The sequence below is a fragment of the Nicotiana attenuata genome, chromosome 10 (genome assembly GCF_001879085.1).
Source record: "Nicotiana attenuata strain UT chromosome 10, NIATTr2, whole genome shotgun sequence".
In the NCBI taxonomy this organism is placed as follows: Eukaryota; Viridiplantae; Streptophyta; class Magnoliopsida; order Solanales; family Solanaceae; genus Nicotiana; species Nicotiana attenuata.
Window position 1 is genome coordinate 48,983,103 of NC_031998.1, and position 27,264 is coordinate 49,010,366.

The 27,264-nt window shown below is 36.2% G+C and overlaps 2 protein-coding genes and 1 long non-coding RNA gene across 3 annotated transcripts; 2 read left to right on the top strand and 1 right to left on the bottom strand.

Annotated features, from left to right (window-relative positions):
• LOC109233490 lies at positions 326-7,691 on the top strand. The gene is made up of 2 exons (XR_002069081.1): positions 326-734; positions 7,408-7,691. It is a non-coding gene; the product is annotated as an uncharacterized LOC109233490 (long non-coding RNA).
• LOC109233788 (transcription initiation factor TFIID subunit 8-like) lies at positions 8,910-9,534 on the bottom strand. Its single transcript, XM_019399651.1, has 2 exons — positions 9,200-9,534; positions 8,910-9,111 (listed from the first exon to the last, which is right to left on the bottom strand). Exons 1-2 carry the CDS (start codon positions 9,532-9,534, stop codon positions 8,910-8,912), a joined length of 537 nt encoding a protein of 178 aa, XP_019255196.1.
• LOC109233491 lies at positions 11,113-17,695 on the top strand. Its single transcript, XM_019399378.1, has 3 exons — positions 11,113-11,332; positions 17,205-17,283; positions 17,441-17,695. Exons 1-3 carry the CDS (start codon positions 11,181-11,183, stop codon positions 17,507-17,509), a joined length of 300 nt encoding a protein of 99 aa, XP_019254923.1. The 5' UTR covers positions 11,113-11,180; the 3' UTR covers positions 17,510-17,695.

Here is a 27,264-nt window from a genome sequence, read left to right on the forward strand (position 1 = left end):
TTAAAGCTATACCTGTGATTTCTGTTGAACAAGTGATCACACTACTATCTCCATCTTTCTTTGATTTCACTACCTCCTATTGTAACTTGTTGAGAATCGTCTTTAATACAACTTTGTCCAAATATTTACCCCTCATCCCTCTCAATCGTGCCAGCTTATACATTTCTTTGTATCTATTTGATGAAGTAATGATTTTTATGGAAAAAGGCATCAAGAAGATGCAAGAAGTACAAGAGGGGGAAAGAGTCAGCTTTGATACAAAAAAGAAAAGAAATACTAGGCTAAAGCAAAAGAGCCGACAAAATTCAAAAAGTTAATATGGCAATCTACAGGGGCTAAATATTGCCAACTAAATAACCAATATACATTTCTTTGTATCTAGCTTTTAGTACAAGTCGTCTAAGGATTTATCATGGGCTTTGTAAGTCGCTTTCTTGTCTTCTCTCTTCACTCTTTTTTTTTTGAAATGGTAAGGTATTATAAATATAAAAAAATCAGCACCAAGAGAGTGTTGTGGTTACATCCCAGAAAACAAAAACAAAAAAAACCCCTCTATGTCTATACAAAAGAGACTATGAATTCTAGTAGGGTTTCACTATCATCTATCCAATCCTGTTTACACCAAAAAGATATCAACAAAATGCAGTCTGATTTGATCTTCAAGAATGAAGTCTCCTGTCCTTTAAAGCATCTCCTATTCCTTTCTTTCCATATGCACCACCAAATAGCTGCTGGTATTGTATTCCAATCCTTCTTCTTTTGCTTTGACATTCCTTTTCTATTCCAGCATGACAGTAACTCAGCAGTAGTACTTGGCATCACCCATTTAATTCCCACAATGTTCAAAAATAGTTGCCATAATTGTGTGGCAGCTCTGTGGTGTAAGAATAGATGGTTGATAGTTTTTGTCTATTCTTTACACATGTAGCACCTATTAACTAATTGGAATCCCCTTCTTTATAAGTTGTCCTGAGTTAAACATGCCTTCTTAGCCACCAACCATTCAAAACAACTAACTTTCATAGGAGCTTTCGACTTCTAGATTTGCTTCCAGGGACCAATAAAAATTGATTTACTTCTTTCATTAAAATGTTGTAACATGTCTTGACAGTATAAACCCCTTTGTCGTGTCCTCTCCGTATCAAACGGTCTTCATTACTGGTTAGGCTTACCGATGTAGGTAGTATACTGAAGAATTCAGCTACCTCATTTAGCTCCCAGTCATTAATGTCTCTTCTGAGTTTTATATTCCAGCTATTATCTTCCCAGCATTGTGCTATAGTGAGTTCTTTGTCGAGCACCAATCTGTATATTACAGGGAAAAGTTCTCTGAGAGGTAGATGACCCAACCATTTATCTTGCCAAAAGAAAATCTTCCTTCCATTACCTATCTTGAAATCAATATGTTGTGAGAAAACTGGCCACAAGGAGTCTATGTTCCTCCAGATACTAATTCCTTGTGAAGAGGGACCTCTGTTGGTGCACCATACATTCAAAAGACCAGATTTCTCTGCTATTACTCTCCTCCACAAAGTATTGGCTTCTGCACTAAATCTCCAAAGCCACTTCATTAAAAGGCTTCTGTTCTGTATCCTTAAGTTCTTAATGCCCAAACCTCCTTGTTCCTTAGTTGCAGTGATAGTGCTCCATTTGACAAGATTAATCCCTTTGTTTTCTTTATTGCCCTGCCATAAAAATTCCATTCTTAGCTTGTCTATTTTCTTCTCCACTTTGGATGGCATGAGAAATAAGGACATAGTATATGTGGGAATTGAATCCAAAACACTGTTAATTAACATTAATCTTCCCCCCAAAGAAAGGTATTGTTTCTTCCAGTTAGTCAATTTTTTTTCACATCTATCCACCACTCCTTGCCAGATAAATTCAGATTTTGCTTTTGCCCCCAGAGGCAATCCTAGGTAACTTGTAGGAAGAAACTCTATTTGGCACCCTAAAACTACAACAACACTATGCAAATCTTGAACTGTGTTCACTGGAATTATTCTGCTCTTGTTCCAATTGACATGAAGTCCTGAAACTCCTTCAAACACACATAGAATCAGTCTCAAATATCTCAATTGATTCACCTCTGGTTCACAAAAAATAAGGGACTCATCAGCATAGAGAAGATGCGAAATAGAGAGGCCCTGATCCTGTCTGCATTTCACTCTGAAACCACTGATCCAGCTTTCAGAAACTGCAAAATTGATCATATTACTAAGTCCTTCCATTACCAACAAGAATAAGAGAGGAGAAATGGTATCTCCTTGTCTAAGGTCTCGTTGGGAAGCGAAGAAACCCTGTGGTGAACCATTTATAAGTACAGAGAACCTTACTGTGCTGATACAATGACAAATCCTATTCAACCACTTCTGGTCAAAGCCTAAATCTTTGAGGACCTTCAGCAAGAAATTCCAGTTCACATGATCGTATGCCTTCTTAATATCAAGTTTGCACATTATACCTGGTATCTTCTCTCTTAGCCTAGTGTCGAGACATTCATTAGCGATTAAAGATGCATCCATGATTTGCTTCCCTTTCAAGAATGCCATTTGATTACTTGACACTAATTTAGGCATCACCTTTTTCAACCTCTCGGTAAGGACTTTAGCCACAATCATGTAGAAACTACCAATTAGACCAATAGGTCTGAAGTCTTTCAATTCTCTGGCCGCCTTCTTTTTAGGGATAAGAGCTATAAAGGTGGCATTAAAGCTCTTCTTAAACATCTCTTCCTGATGAAAATATATAAGGGCCTCCATAATATCGTCTTTCAAGCAATTCCAACATTTCTGAAAGAACCCCATAGTATACCCATCCGGCCCTGGAGCTTTTTCACTAGCGCATTGCTTTATTACTTCCAGAACCTCCTCCTCTTCAAATGATCTTTGTAGCCAAATATTCTCTTCATCTGTGATCCTAGGAGCTCCTCCTAAATTGGTAGGTCGCCAAGTTTCACTCTCTGTATAGAGCTTTTCATAAAAACCCAAAACTTTATTTTTAATTTCCACTGGATCCTCTAATCGCCAAGTTTCACTCTCTGTATAGAGCTTTTCATAAAAACCCAAACCTTCATTTTTAATTTCCACAGGATCCTCTAATGTTGTCCCATCCACTTCTATTGTATCAATATGATTATTCCTTTTACGGGAATGGGCCATTTTCTGAAAAAACTTAGTATTCCTATCACCCTGCTTTAGCCACAAACATCTTGACTTCTGCCTCCAAGATATCTCCTATGATTTTGCTATATCTTCCATCTCCATTTGGATATTGGCCTTCTCCAGTAATTCAGCTTCTGTCAGGTCTCTGTTTTCCATAAACCTGTCCAAATCCAAAACTCTCTGCAGCAGCTCTTTCTTCATCACTACGTAATTACCAGCAGTTTCTTTGCTCCATCCTTTCAATTTTTGTTTGAGCAAGGTCAGTTTTTTGGCAAGTCTGAAATCAGGTCTACCTATCACCACAAAAGAGGACCACCAGTTATGAATCATCTCCCTGAAACCTTCTTTTTCTAACCACCAATTTTCAAATTTGAAGTAGCTATTATTCCTCTCCCAATCTCCACATTGAAGTAGCAATGGTGCGTGGTCTGATATGAGGTTTGGTAGGATAGAGTGTTTTAACGATCTAAACTCCTCGTCCCATTCTAATGAGAACATAACGATCAATTCTTGAAGCTGCTGTATTGTTATCCCCTTGAGTCCAAGTATACTTCCCACCAAATATAGGGGGTTTATTAGCTCCAGTTGTTCAATGCACTCTGAAAATTTCAGCATCTGTCTGGTTCTTCTTCTATTTGATTTCCTCTCCCCCACAAATCTAGTTATGTTGAAGTCTCCACAAATAACCCAGGGTCCAGGAGATAATCCCCTACCCGCTGCAATTTCCATCCATAAATCTTCCCTATATCTGCCTTTATTTGGCCCGTAAATTCCAGTTAAAGACCAATTGAAATTTTCCAGCAGATTCTCACATTATACTGTAATACTGTAATTTCAAGCAGCTACAGAAGCCCCTTTCCATACTCTCTTATCCCATAATACCAAAATTCCTCCTTTGGTTCCATCAGCCTCCAAGAACACATAATCCACCCACCTACCTAGCCAAATGTCGCTAATAATAGACTGAGAGATGGTATTCAATTTGGTTTCCTGGAAATAATAAATATCAGCCCTCCACTCTAACAGCAACAATCTCAGCATTCTTCTTTTGTCCGACCTGTTGAGACCCCTAACATTCCAAGATATAATTTTCAACTTCATGAGTTACCATAAGTGAGCATTCTCCCCCTCAACCTGCCTGAACTCTCTCCAACATTGAGGTCGGATTTCAGATTTTCGAGTTCGTGCTTCCCCACCCTTCTCCCACTACCAGACGGTCTTGCACTATTTTTAGGTGTCGTCTGAAGTCTCTTGTTGTCAATTCTAGTAAAAAGCTGGAGTGCTTCTCCTTCAAAACCCACAAAATCTACCCCCATCAATTTACTCAACTTAAGAAGATTCTTTCGTACCCAAGGTGTAGATTCGACCTCTATTGGCTGAAGTTGAGATTGTGGGTCCCGGCCTTCATGACACCATTCAAGGAGATGAATTTGTTCAGCAGGACTGATAGGGGGAGTTCGCATTGTAGCTGAATTCAGTAGGTTGATTTTCAGCGGCTGCGTACTTTGTATGGTGTTATTTTCCCCTTTTCTATTTTGTAAGTAAGGTTCCAGAGCTAGAGGAGAAAAAGTCGCCTGAGAATGGGACCAGCCTCGAACATATTTACTAGCTTCATCGCGTCGAGATAAAGGCCCAATATCTATGGGCTGAGTCTCAGCAGCAAACTTTGGATTTTGTTTATTGGAAGAAGGCCCAGCTTTTGTGAGTTCAGCCTCATCAGTTCGCCTGGGCTGAACAGGACCTGACCCTTTTTTTTTTTTTTTTTTTATAAAAATTGCCACGCGTCCCTTCACATCTATCCCTATTAAAAGAAGGCTTTGAGTTGTCCACACACCATCCTTCAAAATGTGGAAACTGTGTCTGTAGGTTAGTCCCAATACAATCTGCTTCACTCTCTTATGTTCTTCAAAGGGTTTTCCATCTATACTGCTGTTGATAGCTTCCTATACCACTCCTCCTCAAAAAAACTTCCTATAACGCTCTTTTTTTCTTTTTCTTTATTAGCCTTGCATCTTATCATTCCAGTGTCACAATTACTGTGGTCGAGGTCTTATACTTTTAGATATAGCTATACACTTGCTACATTTAATGCAACTATTCATTTTCTTCCACTGGATAACTGTGTTAGCTTCTAACTCCGATGCTGCCTCCTTCAATAACTTGTCTTTAAATGCAATTTGGTGTGCACCATTTAGTATCCCCCATAGAATCCTTGGTGCTTGCAGCAGTCCTTCTGTTTTTCCCCACACTTTCGCTTCACATCTAGAGCCACCCGTCTATTTTGAGCGTTTAGAGTTACTCCTGGTCCGGACAACTTTTTTGGCAAGGATGAAGTCTAATTGACTGTGATACCTACTTTTAAATGTTATCAAGTGTGATTCCCTCTTTAAAGTAGGTTTTGGTCAATTTTGATACTTGGACACACCTATATTTTTCCGAAATGTAGTATTGGTTTCCTTATAATGCAGTTTGCGGAGTATAGAGTGTAGACAATTTGCTTTCAGTTTTCTCATTTTATCATACTTGATGAATACAGACACTAATGAGGTTGATTGTATTCTTTTGCCGCACTGGTTTTAATAAGACAATATCATTAATTCTCTCTATATCTGTAACTTTTTCTATAAGGTCATAATTTTGTGATGACTCTTTCCTACTTATATGTACCGCAGGATACCTCAAATTATGAGTTGTGTTGTCAATCCCTTGCCCTTTTTTCATATTCATTTAGTCTCTTGTGGATACAGTACAGACATACAATATTAACCTTCCCTCTCTTTAAAGGTATTCACTAGTTCTAGGTCTTTCCGGTGAACAAGTCTTAAGATGTCTCTCTCTTGGTCTAGCTTTTTTATCCTAATTTTCAAAAAATTCCCAGAATGCTACCATGTTGATGTGGTAGGACTAACTTCTTTATCCACACCCATGCATGGCATATAAACCCTTGCTTATACTCCCTAACACCCAAGTACAGATGAGCAGATTGTTGTCTTTGTCTTCTTCTTTTTTTCTTCTTTTTTTAATTATTTATAATTGAGAAATCCCGAGGGTGGCGCAAGATTGAAACCCGATGGGTCCCCTCTACCCTTCTTCACCTAAATAACCAGGCTGAAACCCATGACGTGCATACCTCTACCCTTCTTCACCTAAATAATCAGGCTGAAACCCATGACGTGCATATGATGCACTCTTACCGCTAGACCGAAGTCCTGGGTGGCAGATGGTTGTTTTTCTTAAAGTCAAATCCAATTTGCATAGGTTTATTTTCACTGATTTTGGGTAAGCAATGTAAAGAAAATATGTTGCAGAGAGAGATCATGGGAAGCATATATGATATTTAGAAAATATAGTTGGATATTTTTTTTTTGACAAGAAAATATAGTTGGATATTGACTTGTTAAAAAATTTGGGTACTGGAATTTGTGAGGGCTCTTTTAGACTTACACATACAGCACCCTATTATCTTTCTTCATAGACCCGTCTTCCTCTTTGCGATGCAAAGGCAATGTCAGGGAGGGCGAGAGAAAGGAGAGCACATATGGGTGGTATGGAAGCCATAAGCGGAGGCATGAGTCTTTCTCACGAAGGTCGAAGCTTAGAGATGAGTCTATTCCAAATTGACTGAAAAATCCGGGGTAGGAGGTTTGATGACAAGTGACAAGGTGAAGAAAAGCAAAGTCAAGGCTGATCTAACAAAAGACCGGTTCTCAACTCTCTAGGTGATAGTTACCATTTGTTCCATGCCATTGTGGTTGTAGGGCATCTATAAAATTAATTACTTAAGCGCTGAATAAGAAGTCAGTGAAAAATTTATTTTTCTTTTCCTGGTTTCTCCAGATTTGAATTACATGACCCTCCTTTAAATTCTAGGAAATAGTACGTTTTTGGGGTATCTTTTCATGACATTTAATGAAGTAGAAACGCTAAAGTTAGTTGGTAGGTCCCTGACTAACAAGAACTACTGCTATTTTTTTGGGGGGGTCAACAGTTCATTTATCCATCCACTGATGCTTGCATTAGGGTAGGCTGTCTGCATTACACCCATTGGGTTCGTCCTTCTCCGGACCTTGTGGGAACGCGGGATGCTTTGTGCACCAGCCCCTTTTAACAACATTTATCCTTCTGGTGTGTTAACTTCATGTATAACCAAGTGAGAATTGGTACCAGAAGTCAATTCATTTGCACTTACGGTGTTCGAGATATGTCTATATTATTTGATATCTCATATATCTCTATTTCGCAGGGTGGTCGCTTTGCCTGCCAATCTGGATTTCATGATCTTTAATCACCACGGAAAGATATTTCCTCTGGAAGCTGACTTGAAATTGAAGTGATGGGTTGGATTAATCCGGCAGTCAGGAAGTCAACAAATCATCACCCTCCAAACCAGCCCCATCTTTCGCTATTATTCTTAGAGAGGATTGTATTAGATAGTTTTGATATTGAACTGATTCGATTACTTGAGCAGCAGTAATTGATATTTGGAATGTACTTGTTAGAGAGCAGACAGGAAAAACGTTACACTCAGTTACATATTTCCATTTTTGTTTCCTTAGATTTTATTTGTATGTTACTCAGTTTTCAGAATAGTTCGGCACTGGAACTATATAATTACGCCGTTTTTCATAATTTCAGAGTTATGTTCTTTACTCTTTTAAGGACATTATTTTTGTTGAATGAAGAAAATGATCTATATCTCTATTTTCTGCTTCCTTAGATTTTATTTGTATGTTAGTTTTCAGAATAGTTCAGCACTGGAACTATATAATTACGCCGTTTTTCATAATTTAAGAGTTATGTTCTTTACTCTTTTAAGGACATTATTTTTGTTGAATGAAGAAAATGATCTATATCTCTATTTTCTGCTAGCTCTCATTTTCTAAAACGCCATAGGTCTCCAGATGTCTAGATTCTTGTCAAGCTAATATATGCAATCACGAAACTACGATCAGATGGTGCATATTTTTTTGCAAAATTTCTATGTGATTAAACAAAGATCAATCATACTATTTGCTGTATGAAGCTACCAAGGCTTCCTTGAAGCTAAAAAGAGTTAAGATTGTCGTTTTAATGTATAATATGTTTGAATAAATTGTATTGTTTGGCGTCGTTTTATGATGTCATGCATTAACAATATGAAGAATGGACTTGCAATATTATAAAGAAAAAGTAAAATACGAGGTAGAATTACTATATAAAAAGATAGGTTAAAGGATAAAATATAATTATTTAATAATAAAAAAGTGCAAGATTAAAGAAAAAAAAAAGATAACAACTAACATCGTGACCACACCAAATCAGTCGTTCCATAATGGCATTTTTCGTCGTTACGTAACAATAGACTAAACGAGATGATACAATAAAATTTAAGTAACAATCAAAACAAACATTTTTTTTGAGAAGACAACAATCAAAACAAACATTGTATTTAAAGTAATAATACGATACAATACAATAGGTATACGGAACTAAACTTGGCATCTGGCCACGTAAATGAACTTGACCCCTGTTGAAGACCATATAGCTTTTCAAAAAGACGTTATATTTTCTACTTCCGAACCTTGAAGAAGTGAAAGGGTCAAAGTGCAAAACTTAAAGAAAGGCACTTTTCTGTTTTCAGCACAAACTTTGAGCGAAAATGGGGAGCAAAGAAGGTCTTAGTGGCTTTGGATTATATTTCTTATTATCCGCCTTTCAGTATTGCATAATATGACTCTCTTGTAACGCGAAATAACTCAACTATGCCTATAAATCACAAGTTGCACCTTCCTCCCTCAACCATCCTCCTAGCTGTTGGAATGAAATATCACCCCTTATTTTAGTAACTTGCCAGGTAAAATCACAATAAATTCCAACAAGGGATAGAGGGGCCACCGTTAAAAGAAATCCATCCATTGGCTTTATACCAAATTTGATTTCATTGGTGATAACATTGACCCTTCTTGCTCTTATCATACATACAGCTTAGTTAGGCCAGTCCAACAAACTTGTGCATAAAATAAACGACACTAGTTGCCTTGGGTTTCATATATAACTGGGAACATCTGATGCGCGCAGAAAACCAGTGGAAGGCACACATATCCTCTAATCCTTGAATTACATCAAACACGTTGCATTGTGTTCTCCCAGCTAAATTAGCACCACTACTAGCAGTCTTGCCTAGGTCAATTATATACTTAATTGCAACGTCTGCAAGCGATTCGAGGGCAGATTCATTGAAGCTCTCAAACCCAATGCTTTCACATATTTGAGCCACAGCAATCCTCGATATTGCTCGCCCAAAATCGTCGAAACCAGCTCTTTCTTCCCCGGTATTATCCACATTACTCTCTTTCTCCCTTTTACCCTCCACATTACCTCCATCGGTCATATTCAAATTCTTGAATCATTTAGGGTTTCTTTTACTCTAAAACCTCACCACTCAGCTAAAACTCGTGTATTCAACAGAAAAGGTTCACAACTTGGTGATGTTATAAACAATCCGACAACTCAAAAGTGCACGCTGAACCAAAGAATCTGAATTCTCAAGAAACTCAATATGCAGTTCAAGATCTCTAAACCCTACGTTGCAACATAAAACCTAGGTATTAGGCTGCATAAGGAGTAAAAGAACAACCCCAATTGCCCAATGTACAAGTACACATGAATTATTAAACTACTGGCTTTTCCCAAAAAAATAAAATCACAAATTTGTGATGTTAATGAGAACTCCAGAACAAAGAATCAGTGAATTCTTCTAAAAAGAATATAGAGCTCAACGATTCATGTACCCCACTTGGTAATTAATAAAACCCTAGGTATTATGCAGCATTAAACGAGTAAAAGTACAAGCCCAAATGCCCAATGTACAAGTAGACATGTACAGGTAATGTATGAAAGTGAATACTTACAGCTGATTCAGAGAGTAATTGAACTTGAGAAGGGTTTAATGGAGAAATCTGATAAACCCCAACGGTACACAGAATGAAGTTTTGGATCGAGAAAGTGGAGGGTCGAGTAGAGGAGCGGGACCTTTTTTATAGAAAAAATTACATTTTAATAATAGCATATCAGTCCATGTAGTTTGGGGAAGTCACAATTGAGCCCTGTATGATTGTGAAAAGAAGTCCTCAAAAGTCAAAACCCACAACTAAGGGTTAAACTATAATTTCTTTTTTTAAATAGTTTTATTACACGGAGGGTGGGGAGGGAGAGGAAAAGAAAAAGGAGATGCTATGCTATTGATTGTATTAAATTATGATTAACCTATTAACGTAGTTATTTTTTTTAAAAAAATTGAGAGTTTACCAGAACGATCTTCCACTATTCTATAACTCCATAAGCCATTGAGGTTGTTAATCACACGCTCTGGTCCCATGACCATACCGCATCAGCCATACTTGATTTTATGTTTCCTTATAACTCAAGTATACAATGATACGGTCCTATAAAAATATATTCAAGTAAGATCTTTATTAATATAAGTTAAACTATAATGATTTTACAATTCACATAACTTATATTTTCTTAGAAATATTGTTGAAGGATTTACGTTATAGTCACTATCAATATAATTAAATATATAACAATAAATCAGTTATATTTTTTTAAAATGATTACAAATTAATATTATTATAAATATTTTACTTATGATTAAGGGAGCAAGCATTCCGCGTTTACCCATAGTGCAAGAAAAGGTCGTACCCTAAAAGGGTATGATGTAGGCAACCTATCCCTGATACAAGTATTAACAACTAATTCTATAGCTTAAACCCGTGACCCACATGTCATACGGAAACAAATATTTTACTTATGATTACTTTATGTAAATAATTTATTTGTGTAAATATTTTTTCCACTATGATGTTTTTGTAAAGTCTGAGAAGTTCAATGGGGGAAAGCGTAGAACTCCAAAAGTTATCAATACCACAATTGCAAAAAAACACATATATTTTTGTTCCGTTAGAACACGATAGATATCGAGATAAGCCAAAGAAAACTCTTAACGCTTCATCAGAAGAAGAAGAAGAAGAAGAAATGGAGAAGTACTTTGGGAACGCGTACCGGGGCGACCCTGGAGTGCCACACGCCGACCCGGAACGGTTCGTGAACATATGGATAGGGTCCGCTGCTTTCTCCGCCCTAACTTTTATCAATCCCTACATGTGGACTCTCTCCAATCAATACAAGTACTCACTTTGAATTGCCCCAAATGTCTCTTTTTTTTCATATTTGTTGTTAATTTGAGAACGTTAATGTTTATGCTTCTAATTTCTTGTTCTATATAGTCTGCTTACACGCCGAGGGCCTATCGAATACAGCCTCCCTGGCCTATGGGTAGGGTAAGGTCTGCGTACACACTACCTCCCAGACCCCACTTTGCCGTTGTTGTTGCTGTTGTTGTATATAGTCTGCTTACAATATATTAGGAGTAGCATCAACTTGTGGTTGTAAGAGTGATAAGTGGGAAGTTTAGGGGATTAGCAAAGTCCTATCTAAAAGCATTAGATGACTTGTAGTAAAAGTTAGAAAACAGGAAAGGGTGAAAAGTTAGGGAGACGTGTGAGTTAGCGGGACGGCGAAAAGAGGGTTAAGATTTGAACCAAGTTAAGCGTATTAGGAAATGATTCCCAACAAGTTTTGAGAAGAGATAATACAGTCTAATAGAGATGCAAATGGTATTTGGATCAATTGCTCGATGCAAATAATGAGACTAACGTCACAAAACCTTTGCTTCACTTGTAAAATTAGGTTTGCAGAGATGCAATGAAAAATATGAAGGCTAGACTTATTGTCCAGGACCCCAGGTGATTTTCTATATATATATATATATATATGTATATGTGTGTGTGTGTGTGTGTGTGTGAGAGAGAGAGAGAGAGAACAAAGGAGATACTCAAATTTGTGCTAACTATGATGGTATTAAATTTTATAGGTTATATGATGAGACTTTGGGAAATAGTGATGAAGCGTAGGCATAAGGACATTGTAAGGGTAATTGATAACGAATTTGAATTTATACGTTTAGATATGCAACAGTCACTATTTCGTTAGGAAAGTTGATGAAATTCATAGAAAAAGAAGTATTTGCATAGGCTATTCATTGGCTTATAGAAAACACATGATACAACGCCAATAAAAGTCAATTGATAAGTGGTTGGGAAGAAATATGTTATATAAAATATGTTGATATTATAGAAGTTATGTATGAGAGAGCAGTCACAAGTTTGAGATAGTAAAGGAGAGTAAGAGGAGTTTCCACAACCACGGGTTACCAGGGATTCACATTATCCCATATTCGTGACCTAGTTATTGATGAGCTAACCAATAGTATTCAAGATGAGGTCTCGAAGAGATAGTATTTGCAGATGATGTTGTGGTGATTGCTGAAATAAATAAGAAAATAAAAAAATAATTGAAAATATGGAGAAACTCTCTAGAGAGAAATGATTTAGGATAAGTAGAAGTATGTACCTATAAGAAGAAGGCAGGTTAAGTAAAATTAGATGGGTTATGCTGTCTAAATGCAAATTATTTTTCATGTAGGTAGTCTTTCAAGAGAATGTCTTGATAGATAAAAATATTACTTGCATAAATTAAATTGGGAGGAGTTCTATGTGAGCTTTATGTAACAAAGTGCAAGAAATGTTTCAGATAACGGTTGTAAGGAAAAAAATGTATATAGGAGTGCATGTCGTGCTTCTAAAGTCCAATATATTCAACAACAACTAACAACATATCCAGTGTGATCTCACAAGTAGGGTCTGGGGAAGGTGAGGTGTACCCAAATCTTACCGCTACCTTTATGTGGTAAAGAGGTTGTTTCCGATAGACCCTCGGCTCAAGAAAGGTGTTTCTCAAAACATGTTTGAAAAATGCAAAAGTAAAAAGGCTATGATGAAAATATTGTAAAATAGAAGAGTAATGAGAACAAAAATAGTAAAGCTAACCAAAGTAAAAGAAACATCAGTAGTCATAAAATTGAAGAGTAAGATAAAGATATATAGTAACAATAATATAGGCAAGGAGAAGAGGGAGCAGCTAAGGTGCTCTAAACTAGAACCATGCTACCTACTAACCTTCTACTCTAATTGCTCGACTACCTACTAACCTTCTCCTATAATCCTCAACCTCCATGCTCTCCTATCTAGGGTCATGTTTTTGGTGAGCTGAAGATGTGCTATGTTTTGTTTGATCACTTCTCGCCAATTCTTCCTGGTCTACCTCTACCTCTCTTTGGACCTATCACTGCCAACTTCTCGCACCTCCTCAGTGGGGCATATGTGCTCCTCCTCTTCACATGTCCGAATCATTTCACCGTTGCTTCCCGCATCTTGTCCACCATGGAGGCCATTCCCAAAAGTCCAGCATATCCATAAGCTGAAAATCATATAGATCAAATGGTATGATGGATGTACCTTACGTTATAAAAAAATTATTAAGATGGGTGTGCGGTCACTTAAGATTGGATAAACAAAGAAATGCTTATATCTACCAAAGGGTACAATACTACAAGTATATAGAGGATCTATGAGAGAGGTCGTGTAAGATGCTTCTGTAAGATCGTGCAAAAATCTGCAAATTCGCTGGTCTATAGATAAGCAGTGAAGGGATTAATTGAGACACATATGAAGGGAAGTTATCTGACAAGACTTCCAGTCACTCCAAATCAATGCACATGCAACTAAAAACAGAGTGCGGTAGAAGCAGATGATCTATACTACAATGGACCTAGGATTTTAAGGTTAGAGTGCTTCACTGCTAGATGTATTGGAGAAGATGGGTCGGGTGGGGAAAAAAGTAAAAGGGAAGAGAAAGTAAAACAAAAATGAAAAGAAACTAAAGAAAAAAGAAAGGGCAAAAGAATGTTGTGTTTTAGGGAAGGGGGTTGGGTAAGAAGAGTCTGATAAGAAGTGTCTGTCATCCCAAGTAAAAGGCAACGGGCGCTCGAGCACCCATCGAGCTTTATGTGAATCCACCCCTGAATCTATACAGGTGATGCCAACTAGTTGTGAATTAAGGTTTAGATGTTGTTACACTTACATACATTTCTCGGCCTTTTGAAGTGTTGTTAGACTTACATCGGGTTTGTTTTTGTCCCTAATCTTTATTATTTGGTTAGGAAATTATGTCTGTCTAAGGATAAGGAGTTTATCTAGAGGAGCTCTAGTCTTTAGACTTCTAATTTGCTTTCATATAGTGGAATGCAACTTATTTAGGATCAGGCATGGTTGATGGTTGAGTGATATATCAACTTATGATGTAACAATTGAAGTATAGTGGAGGTCCATTTGGTGTCGTAAAAACTACAAGCGAGGTCTTTTTTCACCTAGTAAGCTCATTATTTTTTTTGGATGGATAGGTTAACCTTCAAAGGTGTTACTGATATCATTATGATAAATAAAGGGGTTGACTTTACCCTACAGGTTTATCTTTGAAGGTTTCAGTAAAAGGTATTGAGTCAGTCTATATAGCAAAATAGATATGAGCAAATCTATTCTTGATCAAGGGGTTTATTAATGGTTGTTTTATATGCTCCATCTGACCCTCGTTCCGTCCATGTTGAGAAGTCCATAACATTGTCTGCGTTCCATCTGTTAATATAGGTTGTTTATTTAGGTTTCTACACCTTTTTAGTGAGTATACTAGGAATTAGTTTAACCTGAGGTAATTGTGGAAACAGTCAAAGGAAGGTGTAATGCACACAGTAATGCCTCCTCCGTCCATGTTGAGAAGTCCATAACATTGTCTGCGTTTCCATTTGAGATATTCCAAAATGGAAATATCTGTTAATATAGGTTGTTTATTTAGGTTTCTACACCTTTTTAGTGGGTATACTAAGAATTAGTTTAACCTGAGGTAATTGTGGAAACAGTCAAAGGAAGGTGTAATGCACACAGTAATGCCTCCTCAAAGAAGTGGAAGTTTGAACTTGGAGAATACTACACTAAAGGGATGGAGGAATAATTTTCCGTCTCTTTTTTCCCCCTTTTGGTTTCACCTTTCTGTTTGTTATCACATGGAGAATATTATCGTAAATCTACTTGGTTTTCCTGCTCTCAACGGATTACAAAAGGCAAAAGAAGCTTGGTAAAGAGGTGGGAGATCACTAATTTGTGAATGAATTGTGAGTTTTCCTGGATGGCATCGCAAATAGTGAAATATTTCTGTTTGTGCCTACAGGGCTTCTATCTTGCGGTAAGAGCGTAGTGTGATGTGTGGTTTCGGCGAACGTCACGGGTTTGAATCCAGCCGCAGACCAAAGCCTGATATTTAAGTGGAAAAGGGTATAGGAGCGGGCCCATTATCCACCGAGTTTCAGACCTTGCGCCACTGGTCCTCACGGGATTTCTCGGTTATAAGAAAAATAGTGAAATCGGCTTATAGAGAATAAGGTAGAGAGAGAAGTAGAAAGTTGAGAATAAACGTGATTGTGGGCCTTTTACTGTGGTTCCTAATTCCATCAATTATCAGACTGTTCCTAGTTCCAGAATTGTGGGATACAAATTCCTAATCCCTATAGCTAGGGGATAGAACCAACTAAGCAGACAACTAATCTACATTACAACAATCACATAATTACAATCAGCTCTATTGTTCCATTCTTCCTATCATATGTGCATGGACTACATCTTTTGTCTTTGCTATCATATGTTTTTGACAAGAAAAACTACAAAGTCATGGTCACATCCTATTAATCAAAATGTGGTATCTTTTGTCCATGGAGTGCGATGGTTAGTGTTTCCTTTGTTTCTTCCTGTAAATTAGTGCAAGATAGTGTTGCTTAACATGTTTTGCTAGTTTGTTGAGGGTTTAAAATTGTCAGTAGGATTATTGGGGGCAGAAGTTATAGGGAGAAGTGGGGCTTGGTTTATTCTAGCAGGTCGTCTTTCTAAATGCTTTCTTATCTTTTTTGTTATCAAATTATGTTAACACACCTCTTTCTTTTGGGTGCCGTCCTCCATAACTTTCCACCTCAGTGGCATTCCTTTGCATTTGAACGACAAGGAGCAGCGGATTAATGCTAAGTTGAAGTCCTAATCCTTCTCTGTGTTTTTTATTTTCTGTTTTTCATTAAGAACAAAGCATAACATTGCTGAGTACAAAAGAAGGATTAGAGCTTCACCTTAGATGAAGCAAAAACTACGAAGAATGCAGGAAATTTGGCAATCACGTCAAACATGGAAAGTGGTCATAGTGTTTTGCACCACTTCTATGATAGGAAAATCACTCTCGTGCAGACTTGGTCTAGTGAGAGGTGTAAGACCTGGAAAATTTCTTGTTAGAGCATATTAAACGGCCATATTAGAGCATGAAATGCATCTCTGTAGAACCCATTTCATATTCACTAGACCAAAACTATACATGAACAGTAGAGTGCTTTTGGTAATCAGCTTGTGGAAGATTAATTGTTTGATCTTTCATGTATTGCTTACTAGGGGGATAGGAGAAATGAAGATGGCAGAGGTCTATATTTTCCGCAAAAAGGCGGTGCAACTGAATGAACCGAAGGGGGTAGAGTAAGGGTAATATGAGGCTCCCTCCTCTTTCCCAAGTATCATTTTTCAAGAAAATTCTTGGGCCATCGTTCGCTTCTCCTTGGCTCATCTGTTATAACTTTATACTAAGGATTGTAAAGTCTTCAACTCTCGAGATCTAATACAAGGTAAGAGTGAATAATTGATTAAGCATAAAGGCTCAAGCATAATTTCTATGTTTTTAACTGCCGCTTGATCATTTCTCTTAAACAACATCGTTTGAAGCTTCCCGCATGGTGCTTGTATAACATTCATAATTTGTGATGGGGGCTCACTTATCCTTTTTGATCTCATTAGAACTATGCTTCTGAGTTGTGGATGCCAGTATAGTTTAGAAACTTTAGTTTGACCTGGGTGCACTCCACTTAAATCTGTGCCCCAGTAGGTCATGACATTTTGCCATGTCGGCCATCAATAGTGTCAAGTGGTGGCTCTACGACACCCATATTACTGCATGACTGAGATTTCTAAAAACTTCCTTTTTGCTGTGTGTCATAGCTGTTGAATATGTTGTTATGTGCAGCTGGCATGACAAAGCCATGCTCTTTGAGCAACATCACTGGAAGAAAGCTCTAAAGAAAAATAAGGATTACGAATTTAAGGTACTCGATGCTTCTTAAGTTTCTTATGTAATTATGTTCTCCCTTATACGCTATAGAATTGTATAAAAAAAAAAGATTTTTGTTTCAATGTTTTTAGTTTATAACTAGGATGGAATTACTCGCCTCTTTCTCTCATTTGAGTTTTCATTAATTGCAGTGGAACCAGTACATGGATAAAGATGCACGAGACTCGTACTACTTCAATTGGCCTGTTTACTTTCCATAGGTTTCTCCAATGTATCAGCATGCTGGTGCTTTTATTTCCGAAATCTCCAGAAAGGAAAACTATTGTAGCTTGAAATTTCTGTCACTTTTTTTTAAATCTGGAAACATTTGGTGATATTGCCATGTGCTGCATGGTTATTTCCCTTAGATTTCTCTAATTAAAGGAAGTGCTGGTCTTCTATTTGAACTTGAGATGACAAAAGCATCATTGATGCTACTATAGCATAGGTGGGATTAGTAACCTGGAAAATAAGTTACTTGCTAACACATGGAGTATTAAAATATCCAAACAGACCCTAAGAATAAAACATAACATTGTTGAGTACAAAAGTAGGATTAGTGCTTCCTGTATTCTTGGACGTAGATGTTCGTTTTTATTTGGAATGAAGATGGATAAACATGCACTTGAACCTGAAGCTGAAGAAATTCTGAAAAACATGGAGTGGCGTAAGTTGGAGATTGTTTTTTTTTTTTTTTTTTTTTTTTTGTAGAATTTCTGGAGTTGATTTATATATAACAGATGGTGAAGGACAAGTAATGGAGGTTAAGTGAAATTTCTAAGATGCTTAGGATTGGGTCCATTGCATGTGCCTCCTACTTTTGACTCATTTATTGCAACATACAGTCGGAGCAACGATAAAGTTGTCTCCGTATGATTTATAGGCTACAGGTACGAGTCGTGAAAGTAATATTAATATTAGTAGGGTTAGGTGACGCGGCCCTTCCTACATGAACGCGTGATATCCTATGCATCCGTCTGCCCTCTTTATATGATCGATCTTTTGTATATTCACTTTTAGCTGATTTTCCCTCTTTTTCATTATTTTATTAAAATTCTCCTTTAGTACGTTTGCATTTTTGTTTTCTAATGAAAATGTGGTATAAGTAGTATGATTGAGGTATCTATGAGTATTTAAGAAAAAAGGACATCGGTAATTGTACCTTATTCCGTAGAATACGGACTAGCGACACGACAAATTAGAGAATACAACAGGTTATAATTGAGAAATTTTATTTTGTGTGTCACATTCCACCTCATTCTTATGTGAGGTCCCATATTACTTGACAAGTGGATTTATGAATTTCATTTGTTTACTTTGAAGATAAAACTAAAAGACAATTTAAAAGTTATTTAATACGCCTAATTAAGGACAAAAATAAGTAATATACATAATAATCAGATTAGTAAGAAAATATATGCATTTAAAAAGTTAACAGTTCTTTTCCTTCCGATCGGCACATGTATTTGTGAAGCTAAAACATATATTAATATTTGAGTTGGAAAACCATGCTAACTTATAAATTCTTTTTTTTTTTTTTGTTAGGTATAAAAACAAAACTTTGTTTAACAATTTTTTTGCAACTTTTTTTAGACCATTTTTCGATTGATTTTTTTTTATACCATTCCTCGATTAGATCATCACCATCATTGCAACTTTTTTTTGGCTCCACAAATGGATTGAAATTATATTATTGGAGAGAGGCTTGAAGAATGCTAGCAAGTAACAATTTGATGAGTTAATAAACATTGAACGTTTTATATTATTCTGCAATTGTCCGTCTCTATTATATTAATGTGAATTACTTTTCTAAATAATCAATAATAATTTTTCCTACTTTTTGATATATTTAATTATTGTTAAGCATAACAAGATGATTATTTTTCAAGCTCTTGTCAACTGAAAAAAGTTAAAAGCGAGAAATGGTCTTAAAAAAGTTTCAATCGAGAAATGGTCTAAAAAAAGTTTCAAACAAAAATTGTTAAACAAAGTTCTTTTTTCATACCCGGAAAAAAAAAAAANTTATAAGTTAGCATATTTTTCCAACTCAAATAGGAGTATATGTTTTAGCTTCTGAAATTCATGTGCCGATCGGAAGGAAAAGAACGTTTAGCTTTTTAAATGCGTATATTTTCTTACCATTTTGATTATTATGTTATTACTTATTTTTGTCCTTAGTTAGACATATTAAATTGACTTTTAAATTGCCTTTTTTAGTTTTATCTTCAAAGTAAACAAATGGGACCCATGAATCTACTTGTCAAGTACTCAAGGGCCTCACATAAGTGTGATGTGGAATGTGAAACACAAAATAAAATTTCTCGGTTATAATTAACTTATAAAACATTATTTGAAGAAAACACAAAGCATGTTTATCCAAGTGCTTAGATAATTTAATGGTGATTTTCCTGCCTTTGTATAAGAAAAAAAAACATAAAATACACATGATATAATTAAGTACTGCGTAAATAAAAATGTACATTTTTTATCAATTTAGAAAAAATACGTAAACTTTTTGTCAGCTGCAAAAGATAACTCCAAAACCAAAACTATGTGATTAAAACCTTATACTAATAATAAAAATTTACATCCCTTCTTCGGGGCCTTTAAAGGGGGATTTAAGATATAAAGATTTTTACACAATTAAACAATTTTAACTCGTGATAATAGGTTAGTTATTTCTTTTATTCGATTGCTAATTACTTTCTCGATTTTAATTTATGCAATGGTTTTTTATTGGATGCAGATTTTAAGAAATAAAGAAAGACTTTAATTTTGAAACCTGAGGTTTAAAATAAGCTATAAATAATAGTGTGACTATAAATAATCTCATTAAGAGTAAAATGAGCATTTTAAAGTTCGTTACTAAATATAAAAATATGTCATCCTTTTTTAGACGGACTAAAATGAAAAAAGAGTTACATAAACTAGGACAACAAAATTAATATGTATTAAGAGATTTACTTGTAATTACTAAGTACGTAACCTAATTATCTTTTACACTCGCATAGAACTTAAACTCTTTAAACAGATAGAGTAATAGTTTTTCATACGTAAAGCTAGGGGTGGCGTACAAGTGGGTCGGGTCGGATATAGGTGAGCCAAAAAATGGATAATTAATGTAAAAACAGATAATTTATCTGGCCCGACCCATATTTAATATTAATAAAAAAAGGGTTAACCGACAGATAATTTGGATATCCATATTATCCATGACTTCTTGAATATGGTTATTTTTGGGAGAATTTTTAGTCTCCCAAACTTGAGGAACCCCCAAATTGAATCTTTGCAAATGTAAACCATTGGTTATTCATTTTTTTTAAGTGGATAATATGAATCTGATCCATATTTGATTTGACCTATTTTTAAAAAGTTCATTATTCAACCAATTTTTTAGTAGATAATATGGGTGAATAACTATTTTTTTAAATCCATTTTGCCACCACTACTTAAAGCAGATAAAACATATTGCAGATCTCATTCTTGCTAATTTGGAAGAACACAGCAATCCAAATTCAGGCCCTCCCACAGGCCACAAAACTGAATAAAAAAAGAAAAAAGAATTAGGACATAGATGAAGAAGACAAATATATCTCTTCTAGCTATTGATGTGCTGTGCTGATATTGATGCTACTTAATTGATGTTTCCCTTTCTTTCACGACCGTTCCTTTGATTGGTGTCCTTTTTGTCTTCCCACTATTTCTCGTATGCAACCAACAACTTGCTTCCATGTAAATATGACGGAATATTGAGAAATTGTTATAAATACAATTTTTATTTATGGTGAATGACTATATTTAGAGAGATTCTAGAGTTTATTATTTGGTGGCTAAGTCACCCTCTCCCTATAAATGGAGGGTTCTATTCCATTGTAAATCATCCCAAAATTCAATAAGAATTTCCCCTCTCTCTTTCTCTGCAATATTGCTCTTGTTCTTTTATTGTTTTATAACACGTTATCTCTACCGTCTCAAGAAGCTTTTGAGAAGATTAAGATCATGGGAAGCAAATATGGATATCTCACAAAGCAAACTTGGATCAAAGTCCAATTATAAAAATATTTGAATAAATGATTCATGTACGACACATACAATATTCAAAGAGAAGAAATATTTCTCTCATTTAAGTATGTGTAAGGCAGATGTTACTACAATTTCTGGTAGTAGTAATTTAATTGAAGGCTCTGGAAGAGCTACTATAACTCTGCCCAAGGGAACAATACTTATTATAGAGAATGCAATGTTCTCCTCCAAGTCCAAGAGGAACTTGTTGAGTTTTAAAGATATCCGTCGAAATGGATATCATATTGAGACAATAGATGAGAATAATCTTGAATATCTCATCATTACCAAGAATGTCTCTGGCCAAAAGAGGGTTATTGAGAAGTTCTCATCTTTATCTTGTGGCCTGTATTGGACAAGAATTAGTGCAATTGAGGCACATTCTACCGTAAACCAAAAGGTTACTGATTCCAATACTTTTGTAATTTAGCATGATCGATTGGGACATCCTGGATCAATTATGATGAGACGGATTATAGAAAACTCAAATGGGCATCCATTAAAGAATTTAAAGATTCTTTCAAATGATGAATTTTCTTGCACTTCTTGTTATCAAGGCAAGTTAATTATTAGACCATCACCAACAAAAATTGGAATTAAGTCCCCTGCGTTTTTGGAACGTATACAAGGGGGCATTTGTGGACCTATTCACCCACCTAGTGGGTCGTTTAGATACTTTATGGTCTTAATAGACGCATCTTCTAGATGGTCCCATGTGTGCCTATTGTCATCTCGCAACCTTGCGTTTGCAAAATTAATGGCACAAATAATCCGATTACGGGAACAATTTCCCGATAATCCAATTAAGTCTATTAGACTTGATAATACTGCTGAGTTTTCATCCCAAGCATTTAATGATTATTGCTTATCAATTGGGATAAAAGTGGAACATCCTGTAGCTCATGTTCACACTCAAAATGGTCTTGCAGAGTCTTTAATTAAACGTCTGCAATTGATAGCAAGACCGTTACTCATGAAAACGAGGCTGCCCACTTCTGTTTGGGGTCATGCCATTTTGCATGCATCAATGCTAGTTCGTCTCAGACCGACAAATTATCATAAATATTCTCCGTTGCAATTAGTTTTGGGTCATGAACCTAATATATCCCATTTAAGAATTTTTGGATGCGCATTATATGTGCCTGTAACACCGCCATATCGCACCAAAATGGGTCCGCAAAGAAGGTTAGGAATATATGTTGGGTTTGAATCGCCCTCCATTATTAGCTACCTCGGAACATTGACGGGGGATTTGTTTACTGCGCGATTTGCAGACTGTCGATTCGATGAGACACTTTTCCCAAAATTAGGGGGAGAAGTTGGTGAAACCAAACGGGAAATTTTGTGAAAAAATCCATCATTATCTCATCTTGATCCACGTACCTCTATTTGTGAAAAAGAGGTGCAAAAGATTATCCATTTGCAGAGAATAGCAAATCAAATGCCAGACGCATTTACGGATTTGAAAAGGATAACAAAATCACATATCCCTGCAGAGAATGTTCCAATCCGTATTGATGTCCCTATTGGACAATCTTCTGGTGTCATAGCTAATGAGTCGAAAGCACGCCTAAAACGTGGCAGACCATTGGGTTCCAAAGATCGAAATCCTAGAAAAAGGAAAACAAATTATCGAAATGACACTACGAAAGAATCTCGTGAAGAAATCCACGATTTAATAAATTCCGAGATTCATGAGGAACCCACTGAGCTCGAGACTCAAGAAAATAAGGAACTATCAATAAATCCAATCGATATTGTGACAGATTTGAATCGATTGGAATTAGTGGTGGATTATGTCTTTGCATATAATGTTGCATCTAGCATTATGCAAGATAATGAGGATCTTTCTGTTGGAGAATGTCGACAAAGACTTGATTGGACAAAATGGCAAGAAGCAATCCAATCAGAGTTGAATTCACTTGCAAAACGTGAAGTTTTTGTGCATGTATCCAAACACCTAATGGTGTTAAGCCTGTTGGCTATAAATGGGTCTTTGTATGCAAGAGAAATGAGAAAAACGAGGTACAAAGATATAAGGCACGCCTTGTTGCACAAGGATTTTCACAAAGGCTTGGTGTCGATTATGAAGAGACATATTCACCCGTTATGGATGCTACAACGTTTCGTTATCTCATTAGTTTTGCTGTCCATGAAAAGCTTGACATGCATTTAATGGATATGGTTACCGCCTACCTTTATGGCTCACTTGATAATGAGATATACATGAAAATTCCCGAGGGATTCAAAATGCCTTACGCAAATAATTCAAAGTCCCGGGAAGTGTTTTCAATCAAATTGCAAAGATCTTTGTACGATCTAAAGCAATCAGGACGAATGTGGTATAATCGTCTTAGTGAGTATTTATTAAAGGAAGGCTATATAAATGATGCCATTGCCCATGTGTTTTTATAAAGAAAACAACATCGAAATTTATTGTACTTGATAAACCTTATTGGAACTCCTATAAAATTCCAAAAGGCAATTAATTATTTAAAGAAGGAATTCGAGATGAAAGATCTCGGAAATACAAAATTATGTCTTGGTTTGCAAACTGAACATTTGGAAAACGGAATTTTTGTTCATCAATCTACCTACATAGAAAGGTACTGAAACGGTTTTACATGGATGGAGCACATCCATTAAGTACTGCGATGGTTGTTCGATCACTTGATGTGAATAAGGATCTATTCTGACCTCAAGAAAAGAATGAAGAGCTACTTGGTCCTGAAGTACCATGTCTTAGTGCAATTGGTGCACTAATGTATCTTGCTAATACAACAAGGCCCGACATAACTTTTTCAGTTAATGTCTTAGCAAGATATAGCTCTGCTCCTACAAGGAGACATTGGAATGGAATCAAACACATATTGCGGTATCTAAAAGGTACTACCGATATGGGCTTATTTTATGAAAATAATTGCAGTCCCGATCTTGTTGGTTATGCTGATGCTGGGTATTTATCTGACCCACACAAGGCTCGGTCTCAAACAGGTTATGTATTTACCTGTGGAGGCACTGCCATATCTTGGCGATCGACTAAGCAATCAATTGTGACTACTTCATCTAATCATGCTGAGATAATTGCTATTCATGAAGCAAGTCGAGAATGTATGTGGCTGAGGTCTATAATACATCTTATTCGAGACAAATGTGGTGTGAAATGTGATAAGTTACCCACAATTTTGTATGAAGATAATGCAGCATGCATAGCTCAATTGAAGGGAGGATTCATAAAAGGAGATAGAACAAAGCACATTTCACCAAAGTTATTTTTCACACATGATCTTCAAAAGAATGGTGATATTAATGTGCAAAAAATTCGTTCAAGTGATAATATGGCTGATTTGTTCACCAAGTCTCTACCGACGTCAACCTTCAAGAAGCTAGTGTACAAGATCGGGATGCGAAGGCTCAAGGATGTGAATTGATGCTCTCATCAGGGGGAGTTAATGCGCGTTGCACTCTTTTTCCCTTACAAGGTTTTGTCCCACTGGGTTTTCTTTGCAAGGTTTTTAACGAGGCAACCAAAAGGCGTATTGTTAGATATGTGTACTCTTTTTCCTTCTCTAGAATTTTTTCCCACTGGGTTTTATTTTAGTTAAGGTTTTAACGAGGCACATTATCTGTTGAATAGACATTCAATGGGGAGTGTTATAAATAGAATTTTATTTATGGTGAATGTCTATATTTAGAGAGATTCTAGGGTTTATTACTTGGTGGCTAAGTCACCCTCTCCCTTTAAATAGAGGGTTCTATTCCATTGTAAATCATCCTATATCAATAAGAATTCTCTTCTCTCTACTTTTCTCTGCAATACTATTCTTCTTCTTTTATTGTTTCATAACAGAAATGAACATCTCTTTGAATTAAGGGTGTCTAACGGGCCGGGTTTAACCGTAACCGGACCGGCCCAGAATGGTTAAAACCGAAACCGGCCCGGCCCGGTACAAGGGGGCCGGGTGGGGCTGGGTTAAAGGGTTAGGGGTTGGTCCGTTCACCTATTTTCAACCGGTTACCCGAACCGGTCAAACCGATCAACAGAAATACTGTAGAACCAGTTAAACCGGCCCGGACCGGTTAACGGCTAATTTCTTCTTCTTCTTTTTAATTGGCTTATTTGGCTACCGTTGGCAACGGTCACCTGCCAAGGAGTCGTTGCCTAACGGCTGATTTGCACAATTAGCCCTTTTTGGGCCTTTTTTTTTTAAATTAACACTTTTTGTGATTACAAATTTAACCCTTTGTAAAACTATAAATACACCTCCCCTCTTCTTCATTTCTTCACTAATCTCTCATTTCTCAATCTCAATTCTCAATTCAAGTTAAACCATTTTCCGTACTTCTAGAGTGCGCTCATATGTTTGGGAACACTTTGAGGTAGTAGAAGAAAATAAAGAAGTTCAGAAAATAAAGCGCAAGAACTGTGGTCGAGTCTTAAATCTTCGTCCAAAGTATGGCACAGGCAATTTAATGAGGCATATGAAGAGTTGTCTTGAGCGTCCTCCAGAAATTCGTATTTAAGTTGATTTGAGACAATTTGTATTATTTTAAAATTATTAGACGTATTTATGCTTAATGTTTTAGTTTGTTAGATTAATTTGAAGTACTATTATGCATGAAAATTTAATTTACTCTTTTTTTGTTAATTTACTTGTTAAATGCAAATTTGTAAGTTTAAATTTTGAAATAAATGTAGCACTTGCAATTTATAGGTGCAATTTTTTTCCATCTTCATTGTATTCTTTATATTTTTACTTTATATTAATATAACTTACAATAGTTATACAAAATACAAAAAAAAAAAAAGAATTACACTAACCCGGCCCGACCCCTTGTACCCGTAACCCGTACAGTTTATTTTTTACCCGGATGAACCCGAACCCGTTAAATCTGGTAAGCCCTAACCCGTAACCGGCCCGGTTCCCAACCCGTCCGGTTCCAAAATTTGCCTACCCAGCCCGACCCACCCGTTAGACACCCTTACTTTGAATTCAGCTTTAACTCTACAAAGTGACGGATTCAGGATTTTAAGATTGTGGATGCTCGATCACTTCTTTAACATAAAGTTGCTGCAAATCACATATATAATATACATATACAACTATTCCAACGCGATAGTATTGAAAAATTAATAAGAACTTCAACTAATATTAACATTACCAAATAAAACTAGTTACAAGTCACATTGAACTACTAATATTGTTATTATTATTCAAAAAATAAAAATAAAACTCCTAGTCACAAGTCACAACTCAGCTAGAAGACATTCGTATATAATAGAGCATCATTATTTATAGTTGTGAATATCTTACGCTCTACATAACAAACTAAACAACCATTTAAAAATTCATCATTGATGCTATCACAAAGTTCATTTTTAAGTAGTTCTTGAATCCTTGGTTGCTCGACAGATGAACGCCACTATTGAAAAACAACAAATGTAATAACTTTTAGTAATCGGTTAAAGTGCACAAACGATATCAGATACTTTTTAATTTGTGCTAGTTGTCGGTATGTATAAGTTAAATTCTATTACTAAAAGAGGGTTACCCCAACTAGAATGCATGCTCATGGCCCTCTTATGAATGACTTGGATTCTCGGAGTTGATTGAGGTGCCTGCTGAGGGCCAAGCTGGTGGAATGGTTGTTCTTTGGGATCATACCAAAGTGAACGTGCATAACTCTGTTCGTGGTAACCATGAAATCCATGCAACAATTGAGGTACAACCCACAAATTTTAGCTGGCTATTTTCATCTATCTACGCTAGTACAAATCCTGTTAATAGAGATAAAATATGGGAAAATATTAAAAATATTGCGATTAATCACAATGGTCCCTGGTTAGTGAGTGATGATTTTAATGATGTCTTTGGTACTAATGAAAAACTAGGGGGAAGATCTGTAAATCGTA

Bases quoted from the DNA above. Each gene is read 5' to 3' on its own strand.
- LOC109233788 (XM_019399651.1), bottom strand. From the start codon at position 9,534: ATGACCGATGGAGGTAATGTGGAGGGTAAAAGGGAGAAAGAGAGTAAT. The intron at 9,112-9,199 runs GTTATATATGAA...ATGTATGATAAG, and splicing joins GCGCGCATCAGATGTTCCCA to AGCAAGAAGGGTCAATGTTA.
- LOC109233491 (XM_019399378.1), top strand. From the start codon at position 11,181: ATGGAGAAGTACTTTGGGAACGCGTACCGGGGCGACCCTGGAGTGCCA. The intron at 11,333-17,204 runs GTACTCACTTTG...TGTTATGTGCAG, and splicing joins ACTCTCTCCAATCAATACAA to CTGGCATGACAAAGCCATGC. The intron at 17,284-17,440 runs GTACTCGATGCT...CATTAATTGCAG, and splicing joins ATAAGGATTACGAATTTAAG to TGGAACCAGTACATGGATAA.